Raw genomic sequence first — 17,183 nt, forward strand, 5'->3', positions numbered from 1 at the left:
AGCATCTAAGAGCTATAACACCATCTACATCTATTTTCAATTTGCTCACCAGCTTTCACTAAAGGTTTTATTATTATCGGGATTGTATTTCCCAAATGGGTGATGGTAAAAAAACCAGAAAATTCAGTCTTCATGTGTCACATTGATCACACATAGGAAATGAAGCTTTCAAGACATCTGCAGTCTTATCAAATTTATGTTATGAAATATTAAGGGGCCAAGACTTCCCTCAGCTGTCATTTTTTCTTCCCCATCGTGGGATAGGTAGATATTATCTGCCATATTTTTCTGATGAAAGAATGTGCTTGTCTGTTGCTGTGAAGTGAGATGATGGTAATGAAGAGAAGAACTTAGGCTTTCACTCTAGTTCCCCATTCAGCAACCCTTTCCTAGCATCAGTGCAGAGGATGAAGCCAGCTGAGGGTGCATAAACTTACAGTATGCAATGCTACTAGAAAGTGATGTCTTAGAATGATAAAAATAGATTTGAGCTGCAAAACCCTTAAAGCTGTCTAAGATGTAAGATATGCATCTTGTTTCAGGTTCATATGTATCCATGGTCTGGTTATGATATATTCCTCTACTTCTCATCTACATATCTTCAAATCAGGTGAAATTCCACGTGTATTGAAGAAAGTCTGTGAAAATCTCTTGGAGCAAGTGTATTTTCATGCCAAGGTGACTTAATCTTGCAGACTTAGGTGGCTCTACATCAGGCTGTGAGAATGGAATTGGAGGTAATAGTCTACTCTGTGCACAGCTGCTTTCATTTCTACAGTATTAATTCCTCTCCTGTTGAGAAGCTGAAACCATTATATTTTTAGTTTGTAGCTGATTAGAAAGTTACTCAAAATTCTCTTTGTTACTGTTTCTCTACAACCTTGTATCTACTGTATAAGATCTTCAGTGCCATCATCTGACATGGGAGAGTAGCTGAAGCTCTCCCTGAGCATCATCTATATGGGAGAAGGAATTTCCCTGCCAAATTGACCTGAAGAAAAAACAGGAACATATTCTTGGTGATCTTCTCACATACTTTCTGCATATCTACTAGTGACCAGGAAAACTGGAGGATTTTGTAATGGTATGGACTTGCATCTTAATGTATTTTACTTCAGAGAAAGGCACCAAAGCCCCATCTTCCTTCCTTAACTTTTTCCTCTGTAGGCTGCTTTATGCAAATCCTGACCCTGATCTAACTCTCTCCCTCATGTCTTCAAGTTGTTTTAACATCTGATTCCTGTGACTATCACTCATAGCTTTGTCACTGCTAACCTGCATTTTTTTTTAACCCTTCTGCACTGGCCAAAGAGATAGAACATAACATATAAAATGAATAATCTAATGAACCTTGGCCATTTACTGGAACAGTGCTTCCTGGGGTAACTGTGCTGCTAGCTAATGTGGCTTTAGACATGTCAAGATGAGCATCAGATGTTCCTCACTGACCCAAGGGTGAACTTATCAGTCTACTCTGGTGAATACTGTGAGGTGAAGAACCCTCTTTTGCAGAACATGCTGGGCTACAGAGACCTCACTGGGTGCACGAAGGTTTTCCAGTTCCTATGAAAGAGAAGGAACCGTATTTTTGATGCTTGAGCATGATTCAGGTGCCTCAGGTACCACTACTCATCCTGATTGATCCTGTTTGTAAGTGGGAATAACATCTTCAAAAGTGGTTAAAGGATCCTGGGTAAAGAAAGAGGGAAGAAAAAGTGGGAAGTCTTGTTTTATAACTTACATTTAATTCAATTAAGTTGAGGACTTATTTGAGGGGAACAAGTCATGTATGTTTGATATGACAAAACAAAGTGCAGACACAGGTTCTGCTACTGCCCTAAAGCAGCTCAGACCCCACTCTCAGTCTCCACAGGTCAGCCCTAGGGAGCTGACATGAATCTCATGGTGCAAAAACTAGACCATTGCATTTCTCTCTTGCTACCTGTTTGATATGAGCAGTGATGAAAAGGCCTTGGACTTTGTCCGCAGCACAGAGAACGCTTTGCTCTCATCATAGTGGGTGTAGGATTCAAGCCCCTGAAAAACAAATGGTCATTTGCTTTCCCAGTCAACTCTCACTCAGTTTTGTACTTCAACAACAAGAACGACAACAACAAAAGTGAAGAAGGGTTTAAAATAGAGTACACTTTCTAAAAAAAAAATATTATGATGATCTAACAATGTTAAATACAAATCTCAGCTGTGCTGGTCTGTTGAGATCACAAACCTTAGGCATAGCAAGGAGTATTCTTGAATACATCAAAGCCTTGTCAGCATCTTTTCGCATTTAATGCAAGACATTACAAGTTAATGAAGAGGAGAAACGTATGCAGTGTTGCTGTAAACCAAATATACAGATGTAAAATAATTAAGAATAACCTGTTCTGTAAAAATGCATGTCAATAAAACCCAGTCTGATAAAGTGATTTATGAACAGTTTTCTAGAATCACTAAAAAGAATGATTTCTCATTTGAGGCTCTGGAAGTCTTGAGTCACATTTTTTTTCTTTTAAAAAATGTCTTAAAACACATGGCTTTACAGCTGCTGCTTGGAAAATATACACCTCCAAAGTCTGACTTTCATTTAAATACAAATGTACAAAATGTAAACTGAGACAATAGAGAAATTTACAAAACTTTTCTTTAAAAATAATAAAGACAAAATTCAGTTCTAGTATGATGCTATTTAAATACGTGCAAGTAGTCATGTTCATTGAATTTCTACTGCAATGTTCTAAATAGACAAATTTGATTCACACAGTCTTGAGTGCCACCTCCAGAAACAGACCTGAGTGGAAATTTCTTCTTAAAATGCGAGGCTCCACTGGAAGGAATGGGTAGAAAATCTCCATTTGGGGGAGATTCTTTTTTTTTTCACTCAGTGGTGGATGCTCTCTCATCCATAGAAGCTTCATAGATTATAGTGGAAGGACGCAATGTTTGATAAAACTGAGTCACAACTAGCTGCTTCCAGTGGAGTTTGAACTCACGTGATTTGAATTTATGTGGTGATTTAAACCGGCCTTCGAATTTGAAGAACTCTTTGAATTGTTCTGATGCTACAGAAAGATGAAAAAAATGACAATTAGCTTCTGTAAATGTGCCAAGCTTTTCATTTGATGGTGATAATGCACTGAATGCCCTGTAAGATCTTTGCATGAAGAACTCAGGGTGTAAAATATTCTTTACTTTCTTACATGTATTCTCTCTAGGTCAGGAGGACCATGGGAGTTCTTGAGACACATGAATTCCAGGAGTAAAGTCAATTCATTGCAAAATATCAGTATCTGCTAAATCTGATTTAGAGAGGCTACCCACCAATGATGAGGCACAGCTTTTACCCTACAGAAATACAGAAATCAGTCTAGGAATGTTATTTGGATTTGCCACAGTGCCACGTCAAAGCTGTATGTCACAAACTCTCTGACTTCACAGAATCATTGAATCATTAAGGTCAAAAGAGACCTCTATGATCTTTTAATACAACTGTCTTGGTTGGACTTTGCTCTCCTTTATAGAGTCCTGGATTAGAGCCTTGACTACGTCATTCAGCTTTTGAATTTTTTAACACATAAATCAAGAGTTTTTAAGGAACTTATAAAAAAACATTTCAAAAAGCATTTCAGTAGACCACTGAAAAATAGTTCGAGTATGAAGTTTTCAGCCACTGGAAACAAAGCTGATGAAAAAAAACAAAGGTTCTGGTCATTAAAGAAAATATCACAAGAAATAGGCAGGAAATTTGTGACTATGCAGTATTAGTCAGGAAGCTGCCAGGTAACCATAACAGCCAACCCTCTCTAAGGTGTACTGTCTTCGTCACAGCAAAAATACCAGTAGAACATGGACGTGACACTGGCCATCCAGACCAGTGTTCCTGATTTTAGTAAAAGAATATCTCACCTGTCGTTTAAATATTCTCTGTAGCAGTCCTTTCTTGGGTGGCTCCGGGGGGTAGCTTTTATTTAGGTCTGGTGAAATAGTACCATTTGGTCCAAACACATTTAGTTCTTTAAAACACTCCGTTTCTATCATCTAGTGTAATACAATAAGAAACAAGTCTGCATTAAATATATTCCAGAAGTACCAGTTTGTCCAAAGTCAGGATTGGGATCACTATCTGCCATCAAAGGCTTGAGCAATATATTAGGAAATTTAACAGTTGAGCTCCTGTTGGTGGCTATGGAAGGTAAGTATGTGGTATGAAAAAGAGGCTGAATCTGCTCTGTAGTTTGCACATCAGTCTTACTAGGGCTGCCCCACATAACTTTCCATTATATTCTTTACTACTGTGGAGAATATTAGGTAAATTCAGGCATACCCACAAAATGCCTGTGGGCACCCCTCTCCCCAAGAGGATCTGCTGTTTGACGTAGAGTTGGATTTACGAAACCAACTGTTCATTCTGCTTTCATATCAAATAGAAATAAAGATTCAGATCTGGAAACCCTGGAACAATTCAAGATTCAGCCTGCAGATACTGTTGCAGCTGTGGACCTACTGCAGGTTCAGAACAATAGGTGAGATGAGGATCACAAATGGAGGAGCTTCCATTAGGACCTCCATCCATCCTGTGGAAGTTCCTCTGAGCTGCTGTCAAAATACCTCAGTAGAAATACAGGAGAAGGAAGTACAGTAGGTTCCTTGCCAATTTACACAAATATGCACAGCCAACAGATACAGCCACCTGAACTTGACATCTGTGGTACATTATAGATCTTGAAAGAGGCCATTTGTAACTCATGAAATCATTAGAGTCTGGCAAGTTATCCAGTAGTTATATATTAGTAGAAATATATAGCTTCTCTTAAAACATCTGTTAGGGGTTTTATTGGAGTCATCTTACTATGACACATCCTTACCTCATTTTGCCATGGAATAGACACAGATCCTGTGGAAAACTTGGAATAGAAATCATCATCTGTCTGGTCCAGGTTTACTCCTTTCACTGTGGAGAATTGCTCGATGTCTAACACATCCTTGCAGTATACTGCTCTGGGCTATCTCAGCAGAAGAATTAGAAAACAGCAAGAGAAAGAATAATTCCCAGTCTGACCATGTGCTTTTTTCCAGTTTCAGACAAGTGAGAACGACTCACAACAAGTGACTATTTGCATCCTGCTTCTCTAGACTTGCTCTGCCTGCATGTTTATCATCAAAGGCTGGTTTTGCTTTAAGCACGTTAAGAGTCCCACTTTGAAGTCTTTAAAGCATCAGTGCAGCCAAAGTGGGTTTTAGTCATCCATATAGCATATGGCAAAGAGGTGAGAGAAAAAGGACAGAAAGTGCAAGAAAATAAAAATCAAATCCTTCAGTACATTTTTTAGAGATGGAAGAACAGAATATTGAGTGACATACTGGAGACAGCTCTGAAAATGGACCTCAAATAGAAGTGTTCTGCTCAGATAGCTGCAGGTTTTGCAGTTTAAAAATTTAAAGGAATGTATTCCAACTGCTAAAGAAAACAGAAGAGGTTTGGCATTTTTCCATTGTTTTTATTAATAGCTCAGCTGCTGGAAGCTGTCCAGAATCACCTCTATTAACTCTTTTAACTTGGCTGCATTTCTTCAAATAAATAGTCAAATGGCTTCACCTTTTAAAACTACTTAATTTTCTGGGATTACAGGCAGGAAAATTTGCAGTGATGCTCTTTTAGCTAATATTCCATCAGTCAGCCATAGAAAACAGAAAAAGTCATCACTAGCTACCTGATATAGAGTGGTCACTTGTGTGCTTAGAGAGCTTCCATTAGCAACACAGAGCTACATTTTGGTGCACAGGAATCACTGAGGGCTGGTTTGAGGGACTAGCCCAACCACCAAAATCAAGAACAGGTTGAATTGTACTGTCAACACAGGGTACAGTGACTGCAAGACCAGTGGGCTGAATGCAGTATTTTATCTGGAGCTGAGCACTGTGACCAATAAATCAAACTAACTCCTGATGAAAGTCCTATCTGCTGGAGGCTGCATCCCTCTGCCTTTCTGAAGACTGCAATCCACAGCATTTTTGTGGAGACATAGAAGACTGGAAGAGGATGGAGAAATATGGGTTAGATTACAACTTCTGCCATTGGCTATGTAGCTTTGGGCAATTCATCTGACTTCAGTAAATACTTGGAAATCTATGGATGAAGTGCCAAATAATTTAAATTAGGGCCAGCTCCTGAGTTCCCAATAAATAGCCATAAAAATTTATGCGTCCCGGCTTCAGCAAATATGTCTCTAAGAGGTGCCTTCTGGGCCTTACATGCCACAGTTAAGCTTTTAATACACTCTGGCAAATCCCAAATTTCAGCCCAGAATTTTCTAATTTTCTACATCAGAAAGAAATAGTAGCTTGTCTCCTATTTCTTCCCACTAAAGCAGGTCATAACACCATGGGCTAATTGGCAGGAATAACTAGGCCACATAGTAAAATGTAAAGCAAAACCAGAGCAGCTAAAGTAAACTTTTGTAGCTTTTAAACCACTTTGGTTTGGTTGAGTTTGCAGCAATGTGAATGAGAGCTGCCAAGATGTTACTTTTCTTAATATGTTAAAATGGCAGTGTTTCCTTAGAACCGTATGGGAACTTTTAAGACAGGAGGCCTAGCCAGAAAGAAAGCCCTGCAGGAGGAAAATACTCAGATAACTCTGTGCACTGGGGTAGAGAGCTGTACCACAGAAGGGTGGAAAAAGTTTTCTTATTACCAATGCAACAAAGACTTTCAGTATGTGCAAGACTGGAATATAGGTAAGGACTCAGTGTTGGGTTCTATTCCCCATGAGCACTAGCAAGTTCAGAACACTGTCTCAGGTCCAAGCGTTCTGCCTGAGGAGACACTTGATATCTGAACCTGCTTCTGATTTTTTGTAACAAATGTCTTTTTTTAATAAGAATCCCATGCATTCCTCAGCTCTTTAGAGCTTTGGACTTTATAGTTCTGATCTTACCTTTGTATACATATCTATACACCTATATGTATTCTCACGGCTTACACCAGTGATTTTTCCCTGCACAGTCTGGTCCTAAACATATTCATTCTCTCACTAATACTGCAGACAAGGGAGCAGAAAGATTCCAAGTTTAAAGTTCGGGAACTGAGGCACGAGTGCTACAATTGTTGCCTCCAGTATCATACAGGAAGACTGTAAAGTTAGCGGGAATGAAGCAAGACCCAGGATAACATCCTTCATAGGGACCCAACCACCATGCATGCACCCATGTCTATGGAGCAGCTCTCCTCTCCAGCCTCCCATCTCCAGCCCTATTGCTTATCACATCTTCCTAGGTCTGGTACCCATAGATATAGTGATGACATTTCTAAAAAAGATAAGTTTTGGAAACAACTCTCTTGAAATAGGCCAGTGGGTGTCCCGTACTTACATCAGGGACAAAGGGAGGATCCAGCATTCCTGCTTCTAACCGCTTGAAATTCATGCTTTTAAAAAAAGGGTGCCTCTTCACTTCTGTTGCACCTTCACCTTGACAGCCCAGCCGCTGCTTCACATCTTTGGTGAGGAGCTGAAATATGCCAAGAAGATGGGCAAAAATGTTAGAATAGGAAGAGATTTTCAATAATATTTATATCTGCAGTCATTTTTGAATATGCCCAGAGGGATGCGCAGAGGAGAATTGTAATTGCTGCTATTTAATGGCCAAACTAAAATGGATTAGGATACCACTGTTCCAAGTGCTGGTTCAAACCTTTGGAAATTACCTGCGCTGAAGTGTTTGAAGTCAAAATAGTGATTGCTTCTTCTGCTTCCTTTCAGCAAATACTTTCCAGACAAGGTCTGACATACTCATAATACATATATATTCATAAGTCCCATTTGCTTTATCTCTGTTCTTTCTTCTTCTTTTTTTCATCGCACTCTTGTAAGAATAGTTTTCCTGTGCTGCTCAGGGTGGGTTACTTCACTACCAAATTATATTCTCCTCCATTCAGTGCAGAATACTATGTTCTCACGGGCCCATCTCTGCTGAAGCCAAGGGGTATTTTGTCCATGGCACTACAAGGTTGCATCCAGAAGATAGCTCAGAGAACCAGTACTAGTAACCACCCTCAGTTCAGCTTTGTTTGTTTTCAGAGCAGGGCAGTGCACCGCCAATTCCTGCTACAGCAAGTCCTGCCTACTTCCTGGGTACTCATAATGGAGCAAAGAAGATTGACCAAACTCAGCTGCCTCAGTGTGTAAGATAGGCAGGTCCATATACACAAACACAGGGATGGCAGATCCTGGAGGACCTTGTATGGATGAAGCAATTTAACTGCACGAAAACAGTTAAGTGGAAGAACACTTCTGGCACGTGCTAGTCGGTGGATAAAAAAAGAGATTATGCAGCCAATTCTTCAGCAGAATGCCTCTTCTTTTATGTCATGCGTATAGAATCAAGCAGGCTAAATCAGTGTCTTACGAGAGCATATCTAACAGCTGAAGAGGGGGCAGAGCTCAGCACACAGATGACTGCTGCAAAACGATGATCGTTTGTGACAAGGACCTTTCTCAGTGCACCGCTGACTTCAGGCAATGCAATGAAAAGGGAATGTTAACAAAATCGTTTCCATTTATTCCTTCCATTCAACTTCAAGGAAGTCTGCATGTATTCCCCTTGGTACAGCAGAGAAGTGTAACTCAGAGCTCATTGTAATCTGCCTGGACATTTCAGCTGCCTGTTAAAAGAGATGCATTACGTGTGCCTTAGCACAACAGAAAACGAGGTGTATACTGAAGATAGTTGTGTTTACAAAAGCGTTTAGATTAGTTCTGCTGGAGTCTCCGCTGTGAGGGAAAGACTAAATCCATGCATGAGGAAATAAAAACTCCAGTCCATTTCCGTGAGAAGGGTGTCTCCTGGAGTCAGGCATGCAGCCAGGGTGACAGGTATGCACACACTGCTCAGCTCTTTTGATACTCTGATTTTTAAGTGACTGCTAGAGCTAGGGGCCGAGGCATTAACCCAAGCCGGTAGGGCGGCCTTCAAGCCCACCGCTACCCCACAACCGGCTGGGAAGGGAAGAGCAAGGGCCAGGAGCGACGGGGCTGAAGCGGCTCCGGCGGAGTGGGGCGCGACTGCCGGGAGGGCCGGCGACCGCCGGGGGGCAGTAGAGGAAAAAGCAGCGCTGCGGAGTGCGGCAGCGGGCGGCGAGGCCTTCCGGTGCCCCGCAGATGGGACTCGATGGGTGAAGGGGCTCGGAGTTGTGCCGGGGACTCTTCTGCGGGGCAGGGGTTGTGGTGCCTGGGGGAAGAAAGGCTCACGTCTTGCTTCCTCTCCCGTATCCTGCTTTTCTGCTCCAACGCTAGAGCTGCGGTGTAGTAATCATCTCTCTTGCTTTCCCCACATGGTGTGTGCAGACAGAGCTCATTGAAACGATTAGCAAAACTCCCCGGTCTTGCCCAAGGGAGACTCTTCTGCCGTACATGTCAGAGGAGTGGTTTGGGTTTCCCGAGCATCTGTGACTACCATGGTACCGAGCCCTTGGGAGTCCTACAGGTGCTCTTAATACTCGTTGCATGTGAAAGCCAGGGCAGTCCTGGCTGGGGCTTACTTAGAATGCAAGAAGCAAATGGCTCTGGGAGGGCTGAAGAGAAGAAGCAGTGTTTTACGAGATCAGGTAAAAAATCAGCCTTGCTTTGCTCCTGGTTGGGAACCAGGAGCCATGCAGCTTCCCTGCTTAGGACAGGGTTGTCCAGAGATGCTGACATCTCTCTTCAGGAGAGCTCCTGGAGAGGCACAACAGAAAGAAAATAAGAAACTAGGAAATTTTGGTAAGCTCTAGATAAAGCCAGCTCTAGAAATGACAACAGATGAAACTAGATGCATCTTGTGGATGCTAAGAGGTAGGAGGGAGAATAATGAGTCTTGTAACATTTCCTGCAGCTTCAGAAGAATTCTGTAATTGTAAACATGCATGTGAGCCTGAAATGTGCATTCCATTTGGGAATCTCTCCAGGAAAAGAAAATGGAGATGACACACATTTTGAGTAATCTCTACAGGTTTTTGTGCTTTTTATTTTTTTAATTCCTTTTCAAAGTATGTATTTAAAACGAAGAGAGCAGAATAAAAGCAACTACATCAGTCTGATGATAAGCCCTCCTAGGATGGTAATGCAGTGATCCAATCATACACAGTTTCCAGCTAATTTTACAGCCAGAGCCTATGGAGAATTCAACTGTGCTGCAGATTTGAAGATGGCTTAGGTCATCCAATCATGCATGAAGTTGATACCAAGCAGCAGAGCTTTATATCCTGGTAATAAAGGCTCCAGATGGTACTGGATATATGTAAGTAAGGGTTTAGTCTAGCCTTCAGACAAAGCTTGACTAGAATAGGTCTTTCAAAGAAAAGTCCTGAGTAGCTTTGGTGAAATTACGTTAAAGTTCTTTTTCATGATGTAAAGATTTCTGATATGAGTGATGTAAAAGTATCAAAATTTGATCCCATCCGGGGATTCAAACTATGCAATGTCTGGGACTTTTTCCAGGACTTTATTTTGTTCATAGGACACTCCCTTTTAGAGGGGAACAGAAGGCCCAATTTGCAGAACTGATCCTTCCCATAGGGAAGTCTGCTGCCTCCATGGGGCCTGGGGAGGAAGCAGTCTAGGAGGTTTCTGGAGCACGTGGAAGATAATTTCCTGACACAGCTAGTAAGAGAGCCTAGCAGGGGATGCTCTCTAGACCTGCTGTTTACAGAGAAGGACTGGCAAGAGACAGTGGTCAGAAGCGCTCTTGGGCATAGCACCCACAAAATGATAGAGCTGTCTATTCTTGGTGAGGTCATGAGGGGGGCCAGCAAAACTGTTACTTTGACCTTCCAGAAGGCAGACTTTGGGCTGTTAGGGAAATTGGTTTGGAGGGTCCCACAGGAGATGGTCCTGAAGGGCAAAAGTGTCCAGGAAGATTCCTGAAGAAGGGACTCTAAAGGGTGCAGGAGAAGGCCGTCCCCATGTGTGCTGAAATGAACCAGTGTGGAAGAAGACCAGCCTGACTGAACAGGGAGCTTTCACAGAAACTGGGGGAAAAAGAATTTACCACCTTTGGAAGAAAGAGCAGGAACTTGAGAAGAGTACAGGGATGTTGCTAGGATGTGCAGCGAGAAAATCAGAACTTAATCTGGCCACCATTGCAAAAGATAACAAAAGGTGTTTTTACAAATGCATTAACAACAAAAGGAGGCCAAGGAGAATCATAGCCCAGTGTAGCCCAAAGCAGAAGAAACAAATCTCCCTTATGCATGAGTGATAATAAAGCTTATTGCAAAGGCTTACAATAGAAGATTTATTAATCATTGCTATCATCTTTTGCAACAGCAATAATAATCATTTGAAGAGTGAGTTATTCTGCCAAGAATTATTCTCAGGCAATACTAATAAGCTTTAAAGTGTAAAAATGTGTGGATAAGTTGGCTTCCAGGGACAAAAACAGAGAGGAGGGATGAAAGCAGCCTGTAGTAGTTGTAGAAAGATAATAGTGTTTCTGGTGGTGTGTGAAAGATAGAAGAGATTGCTTTTATGAAGAAAAGAAACCATCGTCTTTCATTTGTCTGGGGAGGCACTTCAGGAAGGAAACAATTACAAAACTGCTGAGGTTTGGAAGGGACCTCTGGCTGGTGTCTAGTCCAACTCTGGTTCTTCTCAGAGTTGCTATGAGCAGGTGCAAGGCCCCGCTCAGTGTTGGTTGTCCTCAAGTTTGAAAACTCCACAGCCCATTTTGGCAACCTGTCCCAGAGTCTGACTGCCTCCACAGGGATAAAGCATTTCTTGATGTTCAGAGGAAGCCTCCTGTGTTACAGTTTGTGCCCACCGTCTCTCCTCCTGTCACGGGGCACCACTGAGAACAGTCTGGCTCTGTTCTCTTTGCACCTTCCAGTCAGGATCCCTTTTGTGGACTAAAATGGGAGCTATAGGAATAAGAAATAAGAGAAAAGCTAATCTGCAGGAAATGCAGACAAACAGGACGCTGTCAGAGTGAGAAAGGCAGACCAGTAAGGACCATCCAATACTGTTGACTTGTATGCGCTTCAAGTCACATCCTTGGATACAAGACTGCACTTGTCAGGGGAAACATGCATGTACATCAGTGAAGTACAAGTCACAACAATGAAAACCAGGGAGCATTTCCTAGAAAGACAGGATTTTTTCAGAGGAAAAAAAACAACAAAACAAAACATGAAGCTGTTATATTATATGGGAACTATGGGTTGGGGAGCTTCCCAGAAAGACAGCTGCCCCTGTTCCTAATTATTTATTATTCATCTCTGTTTCAGTCCAAAATGAGGGCTGATTTATGGGAAATGACTTAGAAAATGTAATATGGAAATATTGGATGGATAATGATTAATGGAAGCTATGATATATGCCTGCAAAAATGTAAAGGGCATAAGCATCCAGGAGGGGAAGGTTGACATGAGGTGACACCAGAGGGTTTTCATGAGTGAATGAATAAAGACAATATATTTCCTGATGGTAATGCTATCAGACCGTAGAGTAAGGTCTGAAGAGAAGATCCGGAGACACGGTGGACATGGTGGAGACACGTTCCTCACTCTTGGCCTGAAAAAGAAGAAGGCCTTCCACTTTGGATCTGTGTGACATCCTAAGTCGGATTTTTGTACTACAACTTTACACTTCGCTTTGCTGGTATAATGGAAGCTTAATTATGGCTTTTTTGTTTCTTTGATAAGTTGCTGATACAAAGCAACAAAGTTCTGGTTTTCAATACAAAGAGCAAAAACAATTTGAGAAAATATATTTGAATCATGGATTGTTTAAGAATCACTTGAACAAAATGACTTTTGGGTGGAAAACCTCAAGTTCCGTCATGCTTAGTATCAGAAGTAAGACTCTCCCACTCTTAAGGCGCAGCAATTGTAATCCATTAATATTCACAAAGAACAGCATTGTCTTTGGTCCAATTAAGAGTTTGCACAAACTACCTAAAGAAACACAACGGGATTGGACAGCAGAAGCAGTAATGACCAAGATGTCAGGAGTGATTTACATATAGTTCATGCCTGCCTGAGGCAAGGGAATGAAATAGAAGATTTTTTGAGGTTCCCTGAAGCCATGGGTTTGTTCTACGGCCTGAAGATGAAAATGACCACCACAACATATTGACTCTCATCGTCTATTCCCCTGGGAGCAGTAAGCAATTTTCAGCACCTTCCTGTCAATGCTACATTGAATTCTCACCATAGAAGTTCTTACCAACTCCATCATTTCTCTGCAAAATATTTTTTTATTCTGTTATGCTTCATACCTGAAATTACCTACAGAACAAGAAATGAGAGTATCATTTTTTTTCTTCATGGCATTTTCATTTCATGCTAATTACATGGAAATGCACAAACTCTGCCACTCCAGCAGACTGTTCTTCACCTAGAATGAGCTGAGATGCTTCTAAGGAAAAGATGGCAGACTTTTCGAGCACATGAAATGGTCTGTATGATCCTGTGCTGTCCTAAATCCTTTCACTCTAACTTCACTGGAGGCTCTGAATTGTGGTTTAAGGGCAGCGTAAGGCCTGAAGTATCTATCAAGAGTGATGTCAGTTAATTGCTATCCTGGGGATTCAGCAATGTGTTGGTGCACTGTGAGTTAATGACTTCCAGGCACATAATACTTGGCAGTGCTACCATTATTACTTTGCAGGGAGAATTCAGTGTCTTTTCATGAAGCCAGACAACCAGAATGTTGTTGATATGTTGTTTGCCTGCCTGTTGCACAAGATATTGCTGCAACACTCACTACCTATTTGTTGATCTTTCTTTCCCTTCATTCTTTCTCTACCAGTTTACATAGATATGTCACTGTCTCCAAAGGAGACTTCACTCTTTAACAAACAAATCAAGAAAAAGGCCACATCCCTTTCCAAGTTACAATTCAGCCTTCTAAAGATGGATGTCGACAAGACATTGATAAATTCAGACGCAGCTTTGAGATTTCTCAGAGGGTTTGAGGATTTCCATTGTCAGACATGGCTATTGTGCTATGAAAATGACTCCCAGCTGAAAGGGTGAGAAAACATTTTAAAGGACAGCTCAACAGTATTAAGAAAAGCTGGATGCTTTGGCACCCTGGGGAAAAGCTGCTAACAAAGTGAGTGAGATGGGGTGGGACATATGAGTGTCACAATAATTTCATTGCATAATCTTTGTCCTGCTTACCCCCAGCTCCCACCAAACACAATGGAAGCATGGGGTTTTCAGTTCCTTGCAGAAGACACTGAAAGTCTTGCATCATCAAGTCCTTTTTATTTTTTTCTGCGATATTATAAAACACAGAAAAGCATTCTTGACTACAAACTAACATTCAAAGTCTCATGGGAATAAATACCGCTCCCTTGGCCATAAAACTTCGGGGAGGACTCAAAATGACCGTGATGAATCTCATGGAGAAGTCCCAAATAAACACAATTTGAATGAATAAAGAATGCAGTCATCCCATCAACAGATGAGCTTGATTACTGCTTGTCTCTGCAGGCTCTCTACAGTACCACATCACCTCTGAGACTCTGTCAGATACACGAAGCTGCCACGCTGTGCCTTTAAGCCCCTTACCATTTTACAGATGGACTTGGCCTCCTCAGAAAACTTATGGGAGTACACCTCCTCAGTCTCCAGAACTCTTCTGTCCACTTCTTCTCTCTTCACCTTCTCTTTCCTTCCACGAAATGGTGATTGCCCAGCAATCATCTCATAAATGAGACAGCCCAGTCCCCAGTAGTCAGGGCTGAGTGTGTATCTCTGGTTGTTCAACACTTCCGGGGCTGTGGAAGAGAAGATGTCTCTTATGACAATGTTTGATATTGGCAGGAAGAGAGAATGGTAGGTAGAATATTGAAATACCTCATGATTTCTATTGACTGAATTACAGAAAACGCAGCATGTTACACACCAGTTTTTTGCTCAACATGTCATACCACTTGCCATGTTCACACTCTCTTCTGAGTTTTCTACCAAGCCAAACCAATTTAAAAAATAAAGGGAGGGTGGGTGAATCTGAAGAGTGCTTCCAGGCTTATCCATTTAAGAAAGAAATGACACACAAGCACACATCCTGTAAATAACAGTGACATTTACCCAAAAGCAAATTCTGTCTTTTCACTCAATTTATAACTTATGGTTCCCTCCTTTTAAAAATAAATACATTTCTTTTGTGTTGCAAACATTCAATGTGTCTTGGGCATACAGTCAATTCTTTGCAGACATCCTCACCTTCTGTACATAGTTACAAACAGACAGAGGCAGAGTCTTAGTGTGTGCACAGACTCACACGGAGATAACAAAACTTAGAAATGACAGCTGATATGCTTGCTTTCATTAAAGTACTGATAGAACTGTGACTCATATCAGTTAGTTTCTATTTCGTCGAATAAATGTACGCAAATTTTATTCCACAAAGTATGCTCACCCACAGAATGCATGAAAACAATTACATTCATTTCCAAAAACAGATCGAGTTCAATTAGGGAGAGTGTTATTATTATTATTTTTTAAAATCAATGTACAAATCTTTACTCTTCTTTTGTGTGGCTTCCCCTGTCCAAACAGCCAAACAGATGCATGAATCATAAACATACACATTTAACTACTATGCAAAGTAGCAATGAGAAAAAAACATTTCTTTCTTTTAAGCACATAACACTACTAAAATAAATGTATGCTAAAAGCATTAGAATCCCTAATTCTGTTGTATGCTCTTTGTATTTTCCTTGCTGGTTTAGGAATATAGACCAGTCTCTTTAAGAGCAGCTGTGCTCCAGCCTTTTCCCGACTCCTGATTTCCTCTGAATACTTTTTGGAGGCTTGCTGCACAGAACTGGACTCAGCGGAGTGCAGTGTTTTAAAATTCTTTTTCTTAAGCCTACAAAGGTAATCTTAGTGAAGGTCATCAGGTAATCTTAGTGAAATGTCAAGAAGATGAGCTGCTGAAGACTTACCCATATACCCTACTGTTCCTACCCTTCCACGGATCGATTCACCCTCAGGGATTTTAACAGCTAGACCCAAATCCGATATTCTAATATGGCCTGTAAGGGAAAAACAAAACAAAACAACACAAAAGCAGATATAATAATATGACTCCAAATTAGCTCAAAAACACAACTGCTGTCATTATAATACTCTTGCAATTTACTGTTCAGGAATTGGAGCAGTTTCACTGATAAATAAAGGAATTAACTGAGTGTGATATAATGCAGTGAAAGTTTAACAGTGAGGCTATGGACTAGAGTGGATTGTGTTATATACTTTAAAACAAACCAGAAAAAGACAATGGGTAGCACACTGCAGGGAAGTATCTTGAACTGATCACAGTGGATGGATGGGCTGACATAGTTCTGAAACTCTTTGATGGCTGAAGGGGCTACATCTGGTCTATAATTCAGCATAAGATCTGATTATCACTGCCCTCAGCAACAAATGAGCACCTGGCTTTGTGTAAAATGAGAGTTGACTCAGTAAAGGATGAAAGTACTTTTGAAATGGAGTGGGGAGCACAGATTTAGAAATGACAGTGTTGTTTGTGTTATGTTAGCCTTGTAACAATAAGGATGGAAAAACAATGGGAAAAAGGCAGGCACTTCCAGCAAAGTCACATTCCCTAGAACACACCCTGCTGTACAGCATGAGTCCTAGCATTCTGCCCACCCCAATATGCAGTATTAGAATATGCTGAGCCTCTTATTTACTTCAAAGCATTATTTATCTCTGTGCAATACGTATCCTGAAACTAACTTAATCTATTTTACAAAATAATCTTGTGGAAGAATTGTTGTAAACCTCTGATACTTACCATAATCATCTAGCAGGATATTTTCTGGCTTCAAATCTCTGGAAATGAAAGATAGCAGTTATTTGGATGAAGCTGGTTTTGATAACATAAGCATACAACAGCGTGTGAGTGCATTTATGACTAGTAATAAACCAATTGAGTGTCAACTCAAACAGTAAGGAACTCATGAAACCAATACAACTTTCCTCAACTCATTTCACAGAGAGACTGAAACCATATGTCTTTTTCCAAGCTGGAGTTACATTTTTCCACTAAGCCAGGCTTTTAGTTTGCAATCCAGTATAATGGAGTCATCCATCTAGACCAGAAAAGCCTGTAAACCAAGCCTTATAGTCCTGTGTGGTGTTAAATCTCTAACAAATCCTTTTATAAAATCTTTTTGTTAAAAACATTAACAATT

The 17,183-nt window shown here is 40.9% G+C and overlaps 1 protein-coding gene across 4 annotated transcripts in view; it reads right to left on the reverse strand.

The window, feature by feature from the left end:
- Positions 1-2,488: 2,488 nt before the first annotated feature.
- Positions 2,489-17,183, reverse strand: part of GRK5 (G protein-coupled receptor kinase 5) — a 155,426-nt gene continuing 140,731 nt past the window's right edge. For 3 of the 4 annotated variants that reach the window (XM_052677308.1, XM_052677310.1, XM_052677311.1), the window contains 7 exons: positions 16,784-16,821; positions 15,930-16,019; positions 14,548-14,756; positions 7,368-7,505; positions 4,863-5,000; positions 3,904-4,035; positions 2,489-3,059 (listed from right to left, as the gene is read on the reverse strand). In XM_052677308.1, the coding sequence (XP_052533268.1) occupies positions 2,961-3,059; positions 3,904-4,035; positions 4,863-5,000; positions 7,368-7,505; positions 14,548-14,756; positions 15,930-16,019; positions 16,784-16,821 (844 nt within the window). In that variant the 3' untranslated portion in view covers positions 2,489-2,960. Of the gene's footprint in view, positions 3,060-3,903; positions 4,036-4,862; positions 5,001-5,022; positions 6,028-7,367; positions 7,506-14,547; positions 14,757-15,929; positions 16,020-16,783; positions 16,822-17,183 lie in introns of those variants that run through there. The other variant, XM_052677309.1, reaches the window with a different exon arrangement.

The sequence above is a fragment of the Tympanuchus pallidicinctus genome, unplaced genomic scaffold, assembly GCF_026119805.1.
Source record: "Tympanuchus pallidicinctus isolate F22 unplaced genomic scaffold, pur_lepc_1.0 scaffold16, whole genome shotgun sequence".
NCBI classification, from domain to species: domain Eukaryota; kingdom Metazoa; phylum Chordata; class Aves; order Galliformes; family Phasianidae; genus Tympanuchus; species Tympanuchus pallidicinctus.